The sequence below is a fragment of the Phodopus roborovskii genome, unplaced genomic scaffold, assembly GCF_943737965.1.
Source record: "Phodopus roborovskii unplaced genomic scaffold, PHOROB, whole genome shotgun sequence".
Taxonomy (NCBI): domain Eukaryota; kingdom Metazoa; phylum Chordata; class Mammalia; order Rodentia; family Cricetidae; genus Phodopus; species Phodopus roborovskii.
In genome coordinates, this window is record NW_026125281.1 from 25,835,108 (window position 1) to 25,852,981 (window position 17,874).

The 17,874-nt window shown below is 39.5% G+C and overlaps 1 protein-coding gene across 1 annotated transcript in view; it reads left to right on the plus strand.

Moving 5' to 3' along the window:
* LOC127232315 (cytochrome P450 7B1) overlaps window positions 1–17,874 on the plus strand; it is a 168,832-nt gene that overhangs the window by 147,020 nt on the left and 3,938 nt on the right. The window contains exon 5 of the mRNA XM_051198374.1: window positions 9,937–10,112. Within this exon, the coding sequence (XP_051054331.1) occupies window positions 9,937–10,112 (176 nt within the window). The remainder of the gene's footprint in view (window positions 1–9,936; window positions 10,113–17,874) is intronic.

The following is a 17,874-nucleotide window of genomic DNA, read 5'->3' on the forward strand; positions in this document are numbered from 1 at the left end:
TACGTATCAGGATAACTGTTTCCTCTTAAAATTAATTGAGCAATAATTTTTCTGTTTCTCTTTTGTAAAATAATTTGAAGAGTATTGGCATTAACCTTTCTTTGAAAAATCTGGTAGAATTCTCCACGAAAACTATTTGACTCTGAGCTTTTTTGTGTGTGTCTGACATTGACTTAACTTTGGTAAGTGGTGTGTATTGAGAGAAGTATTCCTTTCTTTTACGTTTTCCAATTTGGTAGAATATAGTATTTTAAAGTGTGTCCTTACAATTCTCTGGATTCCCTCTGTGTCTGTTATATTTCCCTTTTCACCTTTAATTTTGTTAATTTGGAAATGGTTTCTCTTCCTTTTAGTTAATTTGAGAAAGGTTTGTCAATCTTATTAATTTTCCCAAGAAACCAGCTCATTGTTGATTTATTGTATTGTTGGTATGTTTGTTACTATCTTATTGAACTCAGCCCTGAGTTTGATTACTGTTTTCCGTCTACTCCTTCTGAGTACAAATTTTTCTTTTTGTTTTAGAGCTTTTGGATGTGCTATTCAGTTACTAGTATGAGATCTCTCCAATTTTGTTGTTGGTTTGATTTTAAGTAAATACTTAGTGCTATGAACTTGCTTCTGAGAACTGCCTTCCTTTTCTGCTATAGTCTGTTTGATGTTCTGCATTCTTCTTGTACCTTGATTAGGGAAACTTTTTTCTGTGATTTTGTTGAACATGTTTTCTGTGCCTTTGACCCAGCTTTAGTCTCCTACTTTTCTTAGATTTGATCCTCTATTCCTCTGTTCATCCTCTATTCCTACTTTTCTTAGATTTGATCTTTTCATAGTATCCCAGATTCCCTGGATGGTTTTTGCCAGCAGATTGTGGTTTAGATTTAGCATTTCCTTTTTCTGAGGCATCCTTTCCTTGGATTGTGTCTTCAATGCCTAAGATTCTGTTTTTCATCTCTTGTATTGTGTTAGTGGGGCTTCACCTCTGAGTTCCTATTTTTTTTTTTCAGAGATTGCCTCTAGTTGCAGTTTTCATTATTGATTCTATTTCAACTTTCAGGTCTCTAATTATTTTATTCATTTCCTTCTACTATTTGTGTTTTTATAGATTTTTATGGGATTTATACATTTCCTCTTTACATATTACTATGATATTTGTTGTTCTTTTGCTGCAGCTAATGCCTATAAAACACAAACACGAGACTCAGCGCCCACGTGGAGTTTATTGAGAGAGGGGAGAGAAATGGGGGGTGGCTGGTGGCCTACTGAAAACAGGAGAGAGAAAGAAAGAGAGACAGAGAGAGAGAGAAGAGAGAGAGAGAGAGCAAGAGGGAGGGGCAGAAAGACTGGCCAGAGGGGGGAGGCACTTGGTGCACTTGCTTAAGGGGGGGGGCTGCACATGTGTAACTGAGTCCTCTGGCAGCCAGGTAAAGCTTGACATATCTATGACATGGCCATCGTTGGGGGCAGGGGTCAGCTGGCTGCTAGTTCCTAAAAATATTCATAAAGGCTACTTTAGGATCTTTTTATTGTCTTTTAACTATTTTGCAATACTAAGAGTCTGCTGTGGAAGGGTTGCCTGGCTGTCATGGAGACATATTGTCCTGGATGTTGTTGATTGTGTTTTTACACTGACATCTACTCATGTGGGATTGGGAAGATTATAATTAATTCTATGTGCTGATATTCGGTCTTGTCTTTGTTGGATGGTTGTTTTCTGTCTTGGTTTCTGTTCTTAGGGGAGTGTGATATCTGTGTGTTTACTGGTGGGAAATATTCTGGGTTCCTGATTGATGTGGTCACTGTGGGTGTGTCTGGGTACTGAGTGCAAACACTTAGGAATGGGTTCACAGATGGGAGGAAATTGGGGTGTTCCATCAGGATCTACTTAGCCCATCGGGGATGGGGACAGATAATATGGAGAGGCCACAGCAGAAGGTCTACTACGGAGCTGGTGATGGAACTGGGGGATTGGACTTGGAGGAATGGAGGATCATGTTAAGATCTACTACTATCCTACCTATTATACTGGCTGGAGTAGCCTGTGGTTTTCCAGACAGTATGTGTTGGAGGTGCTGGCTGGGATAAAGCAATTAGTAGAGAAAAGGAAGTTTGGATGGATAGAATTTCGTGATCCACTGGAGAAGGGGGTGGGGGAAGGGAAGCTCCAGAGCTGGGGTTAAGACTAGGGAAATGGTTTGGGAAGAGCTGAAAAGAAGTGAGGAACTGCAGTTTGGCTACAGGCCTCCCTGACCAAAGTATAAGCCCATTTCTTGTGAGAAGTTGGAATGGGAAGACAGAGAAACCCAAGCCAGAAGGACTAATTGGAAAATTAAAGGTCCTGTAACAAAAAAGTTAATAAAATGTCTATGACAAACACATCAATTATTTAAATATTTCAAAGTAGTTTGTAGTTACTTCATGTGGTTTTCACCTAGGTGCACTGAGGGACTATGGCTGGGGTTGCCCCTTGCCATTCTTTTCACAAATGAGAATTTTTTCAGTATGAGAGAGAAAGAACTTTCACTTGGATTTTATGACCAACACTATATCTTTTTCATGAGATATCTCTAATCCAAGATTTTTTTATTGGCCCCCACTGAGAGAAGGGGATTTCTTAAATGGTCTAGATGAATACAAACCAGCTACCACTGTGAAAGTCAACAAGTTTGAGACAGGTAAACCAAGTCTTGATACTGACAGAGGGTTTAAGTTTAGAAAAAGATGTTGTGTTATTAAACACATTAATAATGTTGATGATACAAGATATTAAACCAATGCTAAGCAAGTATCCTACCTCCAAGCTATATTTCTACTATAAAACTATTAACAATTATTTCAACTCAACAAATGCCAGACATTGTGTTAGTGCTTTGTGTATCTTAACTTTCTTATTATTTTCATTTGATCACTGGTTAGTAATTTCTAGAAAGAGAAACAAATACTAAATCTGAACATAAATAGTAGTAAACCAAAAAAAAAAAAAATGATGCCAAACTATTGACTTTAATGCTTGATGATAATCACTGTCACCTCAGGCAAAACTGTTAAAGAAATGACCACTATTTTATTCAATATGTACCACTCAGATATAATACAGCATTAAATATTATAAAATAACTGTGTAGTTGAAGAAATATAAATGTAGATAATTAGGGAAATTGTGAAGTTTACGAAAATATTCTCCTGACAAAGCACAGATTGAATGAATTTAACTTCATATTGGTAATTTTTTTTCTTCTCTTTTTTGCTATATTGGGACTTGAGCCCAGTGCCTCTGCCTAGGCTAGGCAAATGCTTTTGGGCTACACTATACCCCTAGTCTCCAGGGGGAACATTCTAACCTGTGAACGAGGAACTTTGGAAGCAGACAGCAAGGTTTTTTGTGTAATATTAGGGAAACATCAGTGAAAAGCACTGGCTTCAATATTTATCAATTTTGCATTTTAATACAAAGCTAAGGGGTTCGGAAGAGAGTGAAATGTGAACTAAAGAAAATTCATCATGTGAGTGTTAAAAGTAAACCAGTGGCCAGGAGTTGATGGCACATTCCTTTAATCTCAGCACTCAGGAGGCAGAGGCATGTGGATCTCTGTGAGTTCAAGGCCAGCCTGGTCTACAGAGCAAGTTCCAGGACAGCCAAGGCAACACAGAGAAACCCTGTCTCAAAAAACCACAATAAATAAATAAATGAACCAAGACAGAATGGGATAAGGCTTCTCAGCAAAACCCAAATTCCCGCCACAGCTCTCATCTTGATTGTTGGCTATAACCATCAGTAGACTTTTAAAAACACGCACATATGTTCTTGTCCGTAGAGTCTGCTTTTATTGTTCTGGAGTGAGAGAGCTTGCAGCTTTAAAAGCTCTCCCATGTGATTCTACTGTATGGCCAAGGTTCAGCACCAATCATTTTAAGGGTTTCCTTAACATTGTGGTTCTGATTTCTTTGATCTGGGATGGAGACATTATTTTCTTAACAGATCCTGGGTGAGTCTAACAGGCAGCCAAAGAGGCTCGTAATCTGTGCAATATCAGATTAAAGTATAAGTGGTTAAAATATTTCAAAACTTCACTCCTCATCTGCCTCCACAGGAGAAACATGGGGAGAAGTATGGTGTCTGGGGCATAGAAAATTAAAGCCCTTCTCTGCTTTTCCAACCCAACCAGTGTAACACAAATTAATAAATGACCCAGACACTGATATTGAGGTTCAAACTTCAAGCTGAATATCAGAAAAGCAAAGTCAGTGGCCACTAGCTCCAACCTTTCAGCTCAGGCTGAAAGGACTGATCCACACACGAGTTCTTCACCAAGTCTCAAACTGCTGCCTCTCCTCAGTGTGGACAGAGTATAGCTCCCTCCCTGAGACCTTGCTTCTGTCTTATATACTTCCCTAATGCTGGGACTAAGGTGTGAGATATAACTCTCTTTTAGACTGATTCACTTATGTGTAGATCTGGGTGGCCTTGATATCACAAAGATCCATCTACCTCTTAATTCTGAGTCCTAAGATTAAAAGTATGTACCACCACCTCCTAGCTTTTGTATGCTGGGATTAAAAATGTGTGCCTGGTTTCTATAGCCTGAGGCTGTCTTTGCTCTCTGAATCCTCAGGTAAGCTTTAATAAATCACAAAGAGTATATCATCAAAAACCAGTGCTTGTAGTTCTGGCACATTGTGAGAGCCATATCGACTCTCTGAGTTTACCAAGCATGTCAAAAGGCTGATGTCATGTCATCTCCCACACAGAGTACAAAATGGTTACTGCGGCCTGTGGTGCAGCCTGGGGTAGAGTGCTTGCTGAGCATGCTCTAAGGCCTGGGTTTGACAATCAGCACCACCCCTATGCATCAAGAAAGTGATAAAGTATGTATATGTATTTAAGGAATTGTTAAAGGTTAGAAGAAAATTAGTTTTCTGCCTGAATGTTTTATAAAGTTTGAAATTAAAGAGGCAACAACTTGATTTCAATGTGAAAAATACCTTTCCTCTAAAATAGGCTTTCAGAAATCTGTCACTATATATTCAGAAACTGTACCTGTCAGTCAAGCATGTCAAATGGGCTGTAATTCCATAGCCTGAGAGGCACGGCAGGAGGATCACGAGTTCTAGGACTGATTGGACTAGAAAGGCAAACCCTGTCAAAAAAAATAGGAAGGGAGGGAAGGATGGAGGGAGGGAGGATAAAATGAAAAGTTATAGCTAAGTGCTAGAGAAGTTACCCAGCATGTTCAAGGCCTTGGGCTCAATCCCCAGCAACACACACACACACACACGCACACACACACACACACACACACACACACACACACACTCTACTTAAATCCATGAAAACCTTGTTTGAACTGTGGATGTAGCTCAGGGGCTGAGCACCTCCCTAACATGTGCAAGTCTGAGTCCCAACCCTTATACCTAAAAATAAAATACAATGAGAAGAAAATTGCAAAATCAAGATACTAAGAGTTAAGAGCTTTCCTAACAATTACATGACAGATAATGCCTATGCCAATTAAACTGATGGAGTAGCTTAGGGACCAGTGGGTGGACTCAGTTGATAAAAGCACCTGCCATTAATTCTGACAATCTGAGTTCCATCTCTGGGTTTCCATGAGGCTGACAGACCTTCACATATATGCACATTTGGTCACCTTTACATGACACAGACGCACAGGCACACACATACACACAAACACACACACACACTCACACACACACACACAGCTGAGAGAGAAAAAATGAGAATGAATAAATAAGGAAGCACATTAAAGTACTATTTTAGGAGTCTCTTGCTTATATGTATTTTTCAATTTTGAATTCCCAGATTGCTGCATGAGTGCAGGTCTAGTCCAAGTGTTGCAATTCTTTGTTCCAACCATTGTGTCCCAGTGCTTTTAGCAGAGTTAGACCTTAACAAAGTTTATTGAGCATATGAATATTTAGCTTACATGTGTATAAATACATAGCAGAAACCATAAATAGCAGAAACCAAAGCCTGTTTCTGCAATGCAGTGTGAAGGTAGGCATTTGTACCAATTCAGAATTATTTTTAACTTTATTTAAATACGCAATTGTTGATCCAAAAAATTATGACTTTCCTTCAAATACTATATTAATTATCACAATTTCTTATGTACTGTCTCATCTGTCTAAAGAAGCTATATAAAGACATCCAAGTGTGTGTGTGTGTGTGTATGTGTGTGGATCCTCAGCTGCACTTCATCTCACCTTCTAGAAAACACCATTTTCATGGCCACTCCTTCTCCTTTCCTAGCCATTTTCTTTTTAAGATCATCCATATGTTCAGCCCCAGTGACCATAGTGGAGCTGGCTGCTCATTTCACTCCTGCCATCACTGCGATCCACTGATCACCATGGCTAATCAGATGGTACACCAGCCTGCACCAATCATTAAGATGACCCAAATTAACAGCCCAGCCATGTCACAGTACATTCATTCCACATATACAGACATGGCCTAAGTATAAGGCAGAAACCTGCAAGTGCTTATCTGTGTTTCCATTGTAGCTGACTTTATTGATTATCACGATCTGCTTGGGCACTTAAAAATCTCCAAATGGGAATGATTTGTGAATTATTCCAAAGACAGTGTATGTGCCTTTTCCTCCTAGCAATTCTCTTCGTTTGCCTTTTTCTTCCAGTTGGGTTGTAAAACATCACAGAGTAACACATGCCCAGCTCTCCGTTTAGAAGGAACTTTAAATTATATATTTTTCCTAGCCAGGTAAACAAGATAGCTCAGGCTCAAAATTGCGAGTTCATCATCAAAAGTTTGCGACCTATTTGTCTTGAAGATGGTAGTCAGTAAAACTCAGTTGTTAGCATTTATACGAGCAGCCCCTATCTTAACCACAGATATGACTATTGGCACCTTGAACTGCCTGGTGTAAATTTATCCCCCAAATATTTGCATTCTCGATAGTCATTTTTCTACTATACAGTCTAATAATTAGAGGGTCCCATTACCTGCTAAATGTTTGCATAAATTACCAACCCATTATGCACAGTAAGTTTTAAAAAACATTTACAGATAGATATCATGCTTAATTAAAATTAACTTTCCACATGTAAGCCACGTGTGCACTAATGATTCACAGTGACCTTTTATTACCTATAGTCCCTTGTTTTGGATGGATGATTGACAGCTTGCTGTTTGGCTACCATGTTGAATTTTAGCTGACAAGACTTTTCATTTTAACTCAATTTGCCCGCCTATCACAAGCTGGTGGCAGGCCAGACCCCAGTCACCCAGCTTTGCCTCAGCAGCTTGCTCTAGTTCTCATTAGTACGCATTTATTCAGTGGGAATTGGAAGACAAATGCTTGAAGGCATGTGAACTAAGTATAGCAAATTAGGTTTAAAGACTGAATATTTATAAGTATATGGAAAGTTTTTTTTTTTTTTAATTCTAGAGCAAATTGAGAACTAAGTGCTAGCTTTAGTATAAAAGAAATGAAGATAGAAGGGGGAAATTCTAAGAATAAAAATACTATAAGCTTTTTCTTTCCATTTTGGAAATATGTAAAATCTCTCTGACAACACCTTATCAAATAAAATCCTGGCTTCTCTTTCATGGAATGCTTGCACAATGAAGTTTAGCATCTCATGTGTGAGAAGGGAGAAAAAAAAATGAGGGTCATGTTCATTTGTTGCTTGGTTATCCCTTGGTATGCTTTAAACTGCCTTGTTTGTTCGACACTAGCACAGAAACAGATGTTGCTCTACCGCGTAGGATAATTTACTGTACCTCCTGGTGTAGCATGGAAGTCCTTCCAGGGCCCAGCTGGTCTGTCAATGGCACTGGCTGGTGTCTGCTCAACTATGACAACTACAAGGAGAAGCCACAGTTTCTTTCATTGTGCTATTATCCTTCTCCTCAACATATAGCTCTGCTCATGTTCATTCTGGGGCTGGTGGAAATGCTGCTGGCTTTTGTGTCTCGATGCTGTGATGCTGTACTGCAGATCCCATAAGCTCCCCTCTCCATTGGCGATAGATAATAACACAACTCATTACTTTTGTCGCCTAATGATTATCGGCATGATTGCTCAAAGCAACAGCCAGCCTCGTCTTGCACACATAACTGGTACTGGAAGGTAAAACAGATCTGTCACTTACGATCTGACTGCTGAGCCACACTTTCAGCTCCATTATTGTGATTAACTTCTGCATAAGATATGCTTGCCCAATTGTCATTTGTGATACTGCAGTGGGCACAAGCTGCCATGCTTCCCAAGAGCATACCAGCCAATTGGATATGTCCATGTTATTCAGACTGTTAAATGCTTACCGTCACAGCAGCCTCCCCGAGTATTATTTTGCTTTTGTATTTCTTCTTCCCACACCCTACTGGGCTTGCTGTGGGAACAGAAGTGTTACATATGTCAGCTACTATTTCATACCACATGTAAAAATAATGCTATGCTATTGTTGCTCCAACAGGACCAGCAGCAGGACATGGGAAATGGATCCTTGATTTTCACCATAGAAATGTTGGTTGTTGGTTTCTGACCAGCCGAATCTGTCCTGGCAGGTGCCTTTTGGCGATCTGCAGTAGAGTCCATGTTCCAAAACCAAGGTTCTCTTCTAGCCTCATCCCCAGCAAACCGATTTGACTCTGCCTGATTAGAATAACGAAGGCAGTCTAAGAGAATATGCACAGCCTCACTATACGTCACATTGAATAACCACACTGCCCACACAGAGCTGACCGCAGCCTCATTTCTTTAGACAAATGCACGCTTAAGGAAAAACCTCCTGGGAGAAGGCATCCAAAGCTACTTCATGTCCCGGTGCAAGTTGCTCATGGGTTTACATTTTACCATAGTAATGTTTATTTCTGTGTTTTTCTTTCTGTATACAAGCCGCCACTAATGGGTCTGCCTTTAATAATCTTGTAACTGAGGACTGGCTATGCCAGAATTTTGTTCAGCACCAAGAAACTAGGCTCTGAACACATGTATGTGTGTGAGGTTTCTAAATTGCAAGTCATAAACACAATCATTTATTACCATGTGAAAGGGGGAAGCTCCATTTGGAGCTCTTTCACATTGCTGATTAGAAAGAATCAACCTTTATATTCCAGGATCCATTCACACTGGTGGAAACATAGTCAGTTTTGATTATGAAGGGAGAGATGCAGCCCTAGACAGGAGCTACACACTGATATGCATGCTATCAGAATGATTTATGCAAATTATGCATATTATTCCCAAAGGAATTCCTCCTCAAACTGCCAGGATAAATCGCCGGAAATTAGCCATAAAATCTGCCATGCTAGGAGCAAAAGGTGAAGGCCACAGGGATAGCAAGGACATTCGGCTTCTGGAATCTTCCAGCATATGATGATGGTGAATGTTATGGTCACTGGATAGTGAGGGGGAAAATGTGGTTTTCCTTCCAATCCTATAAAAATTTGTTTCTCTGAAAAATTTCCAGCAAATGCTGACTCATTTTATTTACAGCTAGTGGAAGAGAAATTAAGTGTTAAGCTGTCTCCAAATGCATCTACCACAATTACTTTACCATTAACTGCCTAAGTGCTGATGAGTGGCTTTAAAGGAATCGCTCCTCTAAAGACTGGTGTAGTAACCCTCCAGCAGTGTGCTATGAGAGGGGTATATATTTATGTTACTATGTTTGTGTCCCTAACCTTTCAGTCCTTTCCTGGAGACCGTTCCTTTTTTGCTTACTCCATAGACAGCACAGCTACCCCCTGCCTGTAAATTACCAAACAATGTTGGGGCAAAGCCACTCTGTTCTTTATGCTCAGCACCCACAGCCTCATTGACTCTCTTAGGCATCAATTGATGTGACAAAACTACTTTCCTACTAGGCAAGGTTGTTGGTAATGATTCCTAACAGCCAACAGAGAGAGCTTCTCACAGTACTCAGGCTACAAGAGCTATTGTTTGTTTCCTTCAGAAAGCACCATCCTTGAGGCCCTGCGGCTGTGCTCCTATTCCTCTGTCATCCGTTCAGTTGAAGAGGATATGACTTTGAACATGGAGACTAGCAGCTACCAGCTTCGGAAGGGGGATTTAGTAGCTCTCTTCCCTCCCATCCTGCACATGGACCCGGAAATCTTTGAAGCTCCAGAGGTAAATATGCTACTTGTCAGTTATCACTTCTGCCCAGTAGCAAGCTCAGTCCTTCCCGTCCTTCTGCGTACTCTCACTGAGATCTGAGGCAGCTTGGCAATAACTTCTGTATTTATTGCCCTCTAATAGGAAGAGTTTTGCCTTTACAGAAGTTTTTCTTGTTGTTGTTGTTTTTGTTTTTTCCCTAAGAATATGCCTTTGACAGGTTGTGTGATCTGGAACAAAGCTTCACCGAAGTCTAAATGCTGCTTAATTCAAATGAAATGGAACTTTTACCTTGGTCACCATTACTTTCAGCAACCGAGTGAGAGTCTCTTTGACAAGAAACTACTGAGACCCAAGAGAGCTAACTCTTGATATGTGGTATAAAAATTAAATAACAATAACTAGTTTGCTAAGCACTTCCAAAGTAAAGCTGACTTCTATCTCCAAATACCATCATTACCTCAGTTAGGACCAAATAATAGTTAATCCCTTTTAGCTAAAAGTATGTGCCCCTGTTTGATCAATTAGCATGGCACTATGAACCTCCAATTGTAAAGCTGCCACTCTCGGGTGAAGCTCTGAGGGTAATTGTGTCATCTCCTTGTATTTTTTTTTCCTGAAGCTGGAGTTAATGAATATCAAAGACTGGAAATTAATCCACCCTGGTTCATCCCTTAATACCACTTCAGAGAGTCACCCGCTGAATGCAAATTGAGCACAGTTATAGTCTGCTTGTGCTTTGCATGAAGTGATGCTACTGACTTTTGATATTTACCATCCACTTTTGAAAAAGGAAATTTCTGTCCTCCTTTCAAACACTTCATAGATGGACCACTTTTAAATACAGGTTCTATGATAGATACTCTGCAGCCAACCTAAATTATAACATTATTGAATTTAGGAAATTAATAAAAGGACAGACTTCAAAAAACAATGACATAGTTTGTACTTTTTCTTTTAACTAGCAAAGCCTGTGTCTTATTACTGGAGAAAGTACACATGATTTTTTTTTAAGTAAGGTGTTGTGCGGACAATGACAGCAAAGAGGATGTAGCCTTTCAGCCAATGAACAAGCATTCTTTATAGATCAAGCTGCATTTCTGTATTTATGAATAATTCCAGTTGGTAGTGTATATTCAATAAATAACACAGCTGGAATTAGTATCTGAAAAATGCTTGTGAAAGTTAAAATAGCAACACTTCCCATTACTATTTCTCCCTTCTGCTTACGGCTTTCTTTGTGGTCATCAGGGGTTAGGAACAGACTTTATTGTTCATGTCATCATAGTTAAATCAGAATTATTGTTGTCATCAAATATGAAACATTCGCCATCTTTATGGGCATCATTCTTTGTGATTTGGCTATGTCTCATTCTTATAAAAATCTTTTAAAAATCTGGTTGATAACTTTAAGAAACCAAAAGCCAAAATTATACATCATAAATGTTAGGATCAGTCATGATGGTACAAAGGCTGTCAGATCACTGTATGCTGCAAGCCAGCCTGGACCACACAGTGTATTCCAAGTCAACTAGGGCTACATAGTGAGGCTCTCTCTCTCTCTCTCTCTCTCTCTCTGTCTCTCTCTCTCTCAGACATACACACACACACACACACACACACATGTTTACACATGCAAGGAAGGAAGAATTATTAACTGTTGATTAAGGAGTAGTGGTACACATCCAAACTTGGAATCTGGAAGCTTGACATAGCAAGTTAGCAAGTTCAACCCAAGCCTTGACTTACAGCAAAACTGAGAGAGGAAGGTGGAGATAGGCAAGGGGAAGGTGGAAAAGGAAGAGTTTTCATTTTTATATATGTTGCCCTGTGGAATGCAGATATTACCCAATGACACTGATAGTAAACAAAAGGCTTTCCTCATATTAAATCACCAGGAGAATAAAAATTTAATTTTGTGATCAGTAATTTAAAATCATTAGGATGTGCCATCCTAGAGCCTTCACCCAGTATGTGATGGAAGCAGAAGTAGAGATTCACAGCCAAGCACTGAGCTCATCTCCTGGAATCCAGTTGTAGAAAGGGAGGAGTGATAATATGCACAAAGGGGTCAAGACCATGCTGGGGAAACCCACAGAAACAGCTGACCTGAACAAGAGGGAGCTCAAGGACCCCAGAATGGTAGCTGGGGAACCTACCCAGACCCCTTGAACATGGGTGTCATTTGGGAGGCCTGGGAATTCAATGGGGCCTCTGGCAGTGGAAGTGGTATGTATCCCTTGTGCAAGGACTTAGGGAGCCCATTCCCTGTGAAAGGACACTCTCTTAGCCCAGATATCTGAAGGAGGGCCTCGGTCCTGCCCCAAATGTTGTGACAGACTTTGATGATTCCCCATGGAAGGCCTCACCCTCCCTGTGGAGTGAATGAGGGGTGAGATGGGGGATTGGTGGGGAGCATGGGAGGATGGGAAGAAGAGGGGACTAGAATTAGCATAGTTTTTTAGTTAAATAAAAGTTTATCTTAAAAAATCATTAGTATAGCTTTAAGGAAACTTAGTGAATAAATTATTTAGTAGGTTTTAGCATTGCTCAGTTATACCTGATTTGTGTTAGAAATAAACAATTTTTGCTACAGTATTGTTTTCTTGAAATTAGTTGTGCAATGATGATCATTCTCCATAAAAAACAAAAAATATGATTTGGAACCATTTTTATCTAATTTTGCCAGCTATTATTACTTATACTATAAATATCCACTGAGCACTTACCACTGTCAGGTGACATAAAACACACACACACACACACACACACACACACACACACACACACACACAATAGAAACTCAGGTTTCAGATGCCATGCCAAACCACAATCTACTAGCAGGAATGAAAAGTCTAAAAATCATACGGGCCATTAGTCACTGCAGTCATTGGCCCTGAGTCCACAAGAGAACCCTACTCCTCACTATAGACTTTATATCTTCCAAACTTTGATTGGGAAGACTAGGAATTACAAGTATAAGAGATGCAATAACTGAGCCAAGAACTCCAAATGCCAGTTTACTAGGTCTCATAAGACATAAAATCCTGGGATCCTTAGCCCAACATGGGTTTTTAGCACACTGAAGTGTGGTTTTAGAATGTCTGAACATCACTTCCCGAAAAGCCCTTCATTATTTATCTCTCTGTTCTGGGAAACCCCCTTCTTACTTGCCTACCCAGAAAATTCCAAATTCCTGCACAGTAATCACCTTTGTCATCTCCTCTTTAAAAATGGGCAATTTTCACCAAACTTGTGAGACTGTGTCATTGTTCATTTGTCACCTGTGTGTGCTTTTGCGATAATACATGCCCACAGGGTATTACTACCTTGCAAATTTCTAGTACTTTGCAACTACTTACTCAAGTGCATCCCTACCAATAGGAGACTATCCAGGTAATGTAACTGAGGAGATATAAAAATGAATGAGTGCAATGAAAATATACATCAGTTAAGACAGAGAGTTACACGCTGAAATATATACTGGATGCAAATAGATTAAATTAACAAGTAACTTGAGCTTAAATACAGTTGTACTATTAAGAACAGTAAGAACAACGGTGAAAGGACCCCTAATGGGGCTGGAGAGATGGTTCAGTCATTCAGTACACTTGCTGAGCTTGCAGAGGACCCAGGCACAATGCCCAGCTCCTAAATGGAGGCTCACAACAATCTGTAACTCAAGTACTGGTGACTCACCTCTGATCTTGTCAGGTACTACAAACACATGTGGCATACAAAAAAATAAAATAATCTCTTTTAAAATAAATTTTAGAAGACCCCCTAGAAGGCATCTAAACGGCATAGCTGGGCAATTCTTGACCGTCAGCCTTTGCAAACATTAAGAATAGTTTGGGATAGGATTTTAAAGAACCTGAAAACTTGACTTTGAGATGAAACTGAATTTTCAAATAACCAGAATAGTAAAAGTTACAAGCCACATGGGATAAACGAAATGTGTTCTGAAATCTAATCTGGCCTATGAGCCACCACCATGTAGCTAGTGAATTAAAGATTATTCTTTCCCTCAATATGGGTTGCCTATCTTGTGATATCTCACATTTGGATGGTTGTTGCCAGTGTATGAAAATGTACAGGCAAATGAAACACATAAAATGACAGTGAAACAAAGGAAACAGCCCTCCTTCACTCACTCTTGCTTTAGAGGTAAGCCATTCTATTCAGCAAAGTCCAGATAAGCTGCTAATTGCCCAGTTAATTGCTTGTTAAAGTTTTTCTAAGATCTTCCCTAAATTCTCCACTGTTATAGGCCATCAAGTAATGGGAAGGAAATGGTGATGGTTGACTTCTAACAGAAACCCCAGTTATGGAGCTATGTAGAGTGAAGGAATGACACAGGTCCGTTTTTTTGGTCAAAAAGTAGGTAAGAATAGAGAAACACATTTACGGTATTAGGCTGTTAGGAACATGCGGCACAGTTAAAGACGTCAGCTAGTCACTATCTCCATGCAGCTCCTGAGGTATAGACACAGTAAAGTGATGTTAGAAGCACAGCACCTTCAGAATACTCCAGAAAAGATCTGCTATTAGGAGACCTCGTTTAACCTCATGCAGCATGTCCCCATCTTCAGAAAGTTGAGGGTGTAACAAAATGCAAAAGAGTTTGAAAGTCCTTCAAAGAAAATAATCTCAACCACTGTGGGGACTTCAAAGTCAGGATTATTTTAATTATCATCACTGTCCTTTGAATAGACTGTTATCATAGATGAATAGGTACTATAATAAATGGTTATTTATCTCCAACAAGAATAGACCATGCCTTCAGTAGAGTTCAAGGAAGCTAACGCAAAAATGGCCTTCCCTTTTCTCAGAAGCCATTTGATAACATAATGGTGACACAAAAATAAAAAGCTCCCTTGTCTTTATTGTTTGCAATAAAGGCCTTATCACATGGCTTTCCCTCCCTCGTAGCCAGATGCTTTATATTAAGGGAGTTTCTGCCATGTCAGCACATTGGCATTTAATATCTACCATACTAAAACCCACAGTGTCCTTGTGAAACAGTTTTGAAAGCCCTGTTGATTGTCTATGGTGTAAGCACTACTATATTGGGGAGGTAAGATGTTACCAACTTGAAGACTCTGATATAGAGCCTGGGAAAGTTGGGCACACCCTCTCACAAGCTGGTACTAGCTGGCAACAACTCATGACTGATTTGAACCCAGATCACGGAGTTAATACAAAGTCTTCTATGCAATGTCATCCTGTCTCCTGGAAGCCTGGAATCCAGGGGCAGCACTGGAGCCCCCTTAGCTTTCCCAAACACTGAAACGTTTTTAATTGTTTGTTTTGACTCTAGGAGCTTGTATCTTTTTGTCTAATTTAGAATTTCTACCTCAAGTCATGAAGTGAGTGGACTAAAGACATAAACGTATCAAGTGTTCCCATCATCCCGGCTGTACGTTATGCCTTTGTATTATCAATGATGCTTCTACAGGAGACCGTTGCTTTAAAAAGCCCATTGAACTGAACTAAACATAGTATTGGGAATACACAAATGAGGTTGTTAAGACATTCTCTAATGTCCTGTATATTAAAAGTCCTCCTCTATCCTCAAAAGTGTATCCCCTATCCAGACTGGGCTTCACGTCCTTCAGAGTTGTGCCATTTCAGCTATTTGTACACTCTGAATTTGCAGACACTTCCCATTCTCTGTATGTTCACCTTCACATTCTGTTATCAATGTTTTCTTCAAGAACATGAGTATTGCTTTAAAAATAAGCATTGCTGTCATTTGTTCATTAGTCCAACACGCATATGTGGAACCCTGCCATGGAAGAGTCACTTTGTTTGGATGCTGTGAAAATGCAGAGGTAGACTAAGGAGATGCCAGGAGATTCCTTCATTCTGCCATCTGCTGTGAGCTGGTTCTAGTTGTGGTTAGACTTCATCGTCTTTGCATGATGAAGTCCAGAGTAAGACTGATCACAAACTGTTGGTTTCTGTGCTTCTTCCTTTCCAAGAAAAAGACTTCTTGAGGGCACCACAGACTTTTTTCCTTCTGTGCCCTTGGCCAGATTGCTTCAAATCCCCTGGCCCCAAGTCAGTCAGAGGTTATTGCACAATTCAGTGAATATGCCCACATCCAGGACATTATAGTAGAACATCTAGTGGGCAGTAGGCAGATCCTGTTCCTAACACCCTAAGGTCACTCAGAGGCTTTAATGCTTGTGATGGATACTGAGTTTGAGTGGAATTTGCTACATTACCTTTGCTTTACATTACCCAAATGGATCAGGTAAGATTATTATATGCTTCCCCATAGTGGTTAAAACTGAACTAACTCTCTAAGGGAGATCATGGCCTTCCTGATATGGATCTGTCTGCATTCTCCATGAATAGGCAGTGAAACAAACAAAGTAAATTAATATTCAAAATTGTATATTTATGTTCTCATCACGACATTCACAGAGCAAATGCTACTACTGATAGTTTCCTCTTTAGTCTTACTAAATAAGCCATAAAACAGAAATTTCTGTGATATCAGTTCTGGGGAAATTAAGAAAGGATGACAGAAAATTGGAGGAGTAAATTTAATGATAAGCTATAAGTCTGAGGGAGCTGCTCTAGCCTCCCACAGGGCATCCATTGAGGTCATGGAGAAGAATCTGGGCAGTCTTTGGAGCTTGTGGCTTAATTTTACATTATCTGAATACTGGATACTGGATAAGTTTTCTTTTTTGTTTTTTTCTGGCACAAACGCCAGAACTATAGTGAATTTTTTTTCTAGGATTATATTTTATGTCAAAATTTACTTAAGCTGTTTGGTCTTAGCAGGAAGCTGTAGGAAAGAGTACTAATCTCCTTAAATGAGCCATCAGAAAAAGAATACAGCGGTGGTAAGTTCAGGAAGGCAAGCATAAGCCCCCAAGATGGGAGAAGTTCACCAGGGGAGGGTTTCATGTAACGCCTCCCTCTCTCTAGAAACACTGAGTCCACAGAGAATACCAGTGTGTTTACTGTAGAGCTGAACATATATTTTCCATTCTACATTGGTTAGATCTCTTTGGATATATTCCATAATAGTGGTGAAATATATTTCTATTCTATATCTTTAAAGTATCCTTGTTAGGAAATAAAACAACTTATAAAATCCTAAATAATTTTGTCAACATCATTGTACTGATTTTGCAAGTTGGGATAGAGTAGAAACAGCATAAAACTTTTCAAAGTTCAAATATTTAACATTAAGTATTATGAATTAACTAAGGTAAACCCAATGCTGATAAAGGAAATGTTTAACCTGGCATTACCAAATTTGTCATTAAAATAGTTGGAACATTTGTATTGCATTCATACTTTACTGACATTATAGAGTTTCTGCATAACCTGAAATGTGTTGGCTCTGACTTACTCTAAGTTGACTTTGTGTAGTTTACATCAAAGCCATGGTAGAGCAGATCTAATGAGCTTCAACTATTAAAAATACTTGTTCATCTTCACTCAAACCATGAGCATTAATCTAACTGATGGCTTAATTCACAATGAACTAAGGTCACTCAGTACCCTTCAACAAACTGAAATGAGAGTTGAGCCAGGACGTTTTGGCAGCATGCAAAACTAAGGCTGCAAATCAGCTATCCTAAATAAACCAGCTCTCTTATTTAGCAAGTAGCCTAGCTTATTTCAGAAAACATGTCAGAAATGCCTATCAGAAATGCCTATTACTTGGAGTTGGTCCAAGCAGATAGCACTCTAATAGAAATGTCATAGGGGAAATTCACATTAACATAGAAACACACACACCAAAATCTGT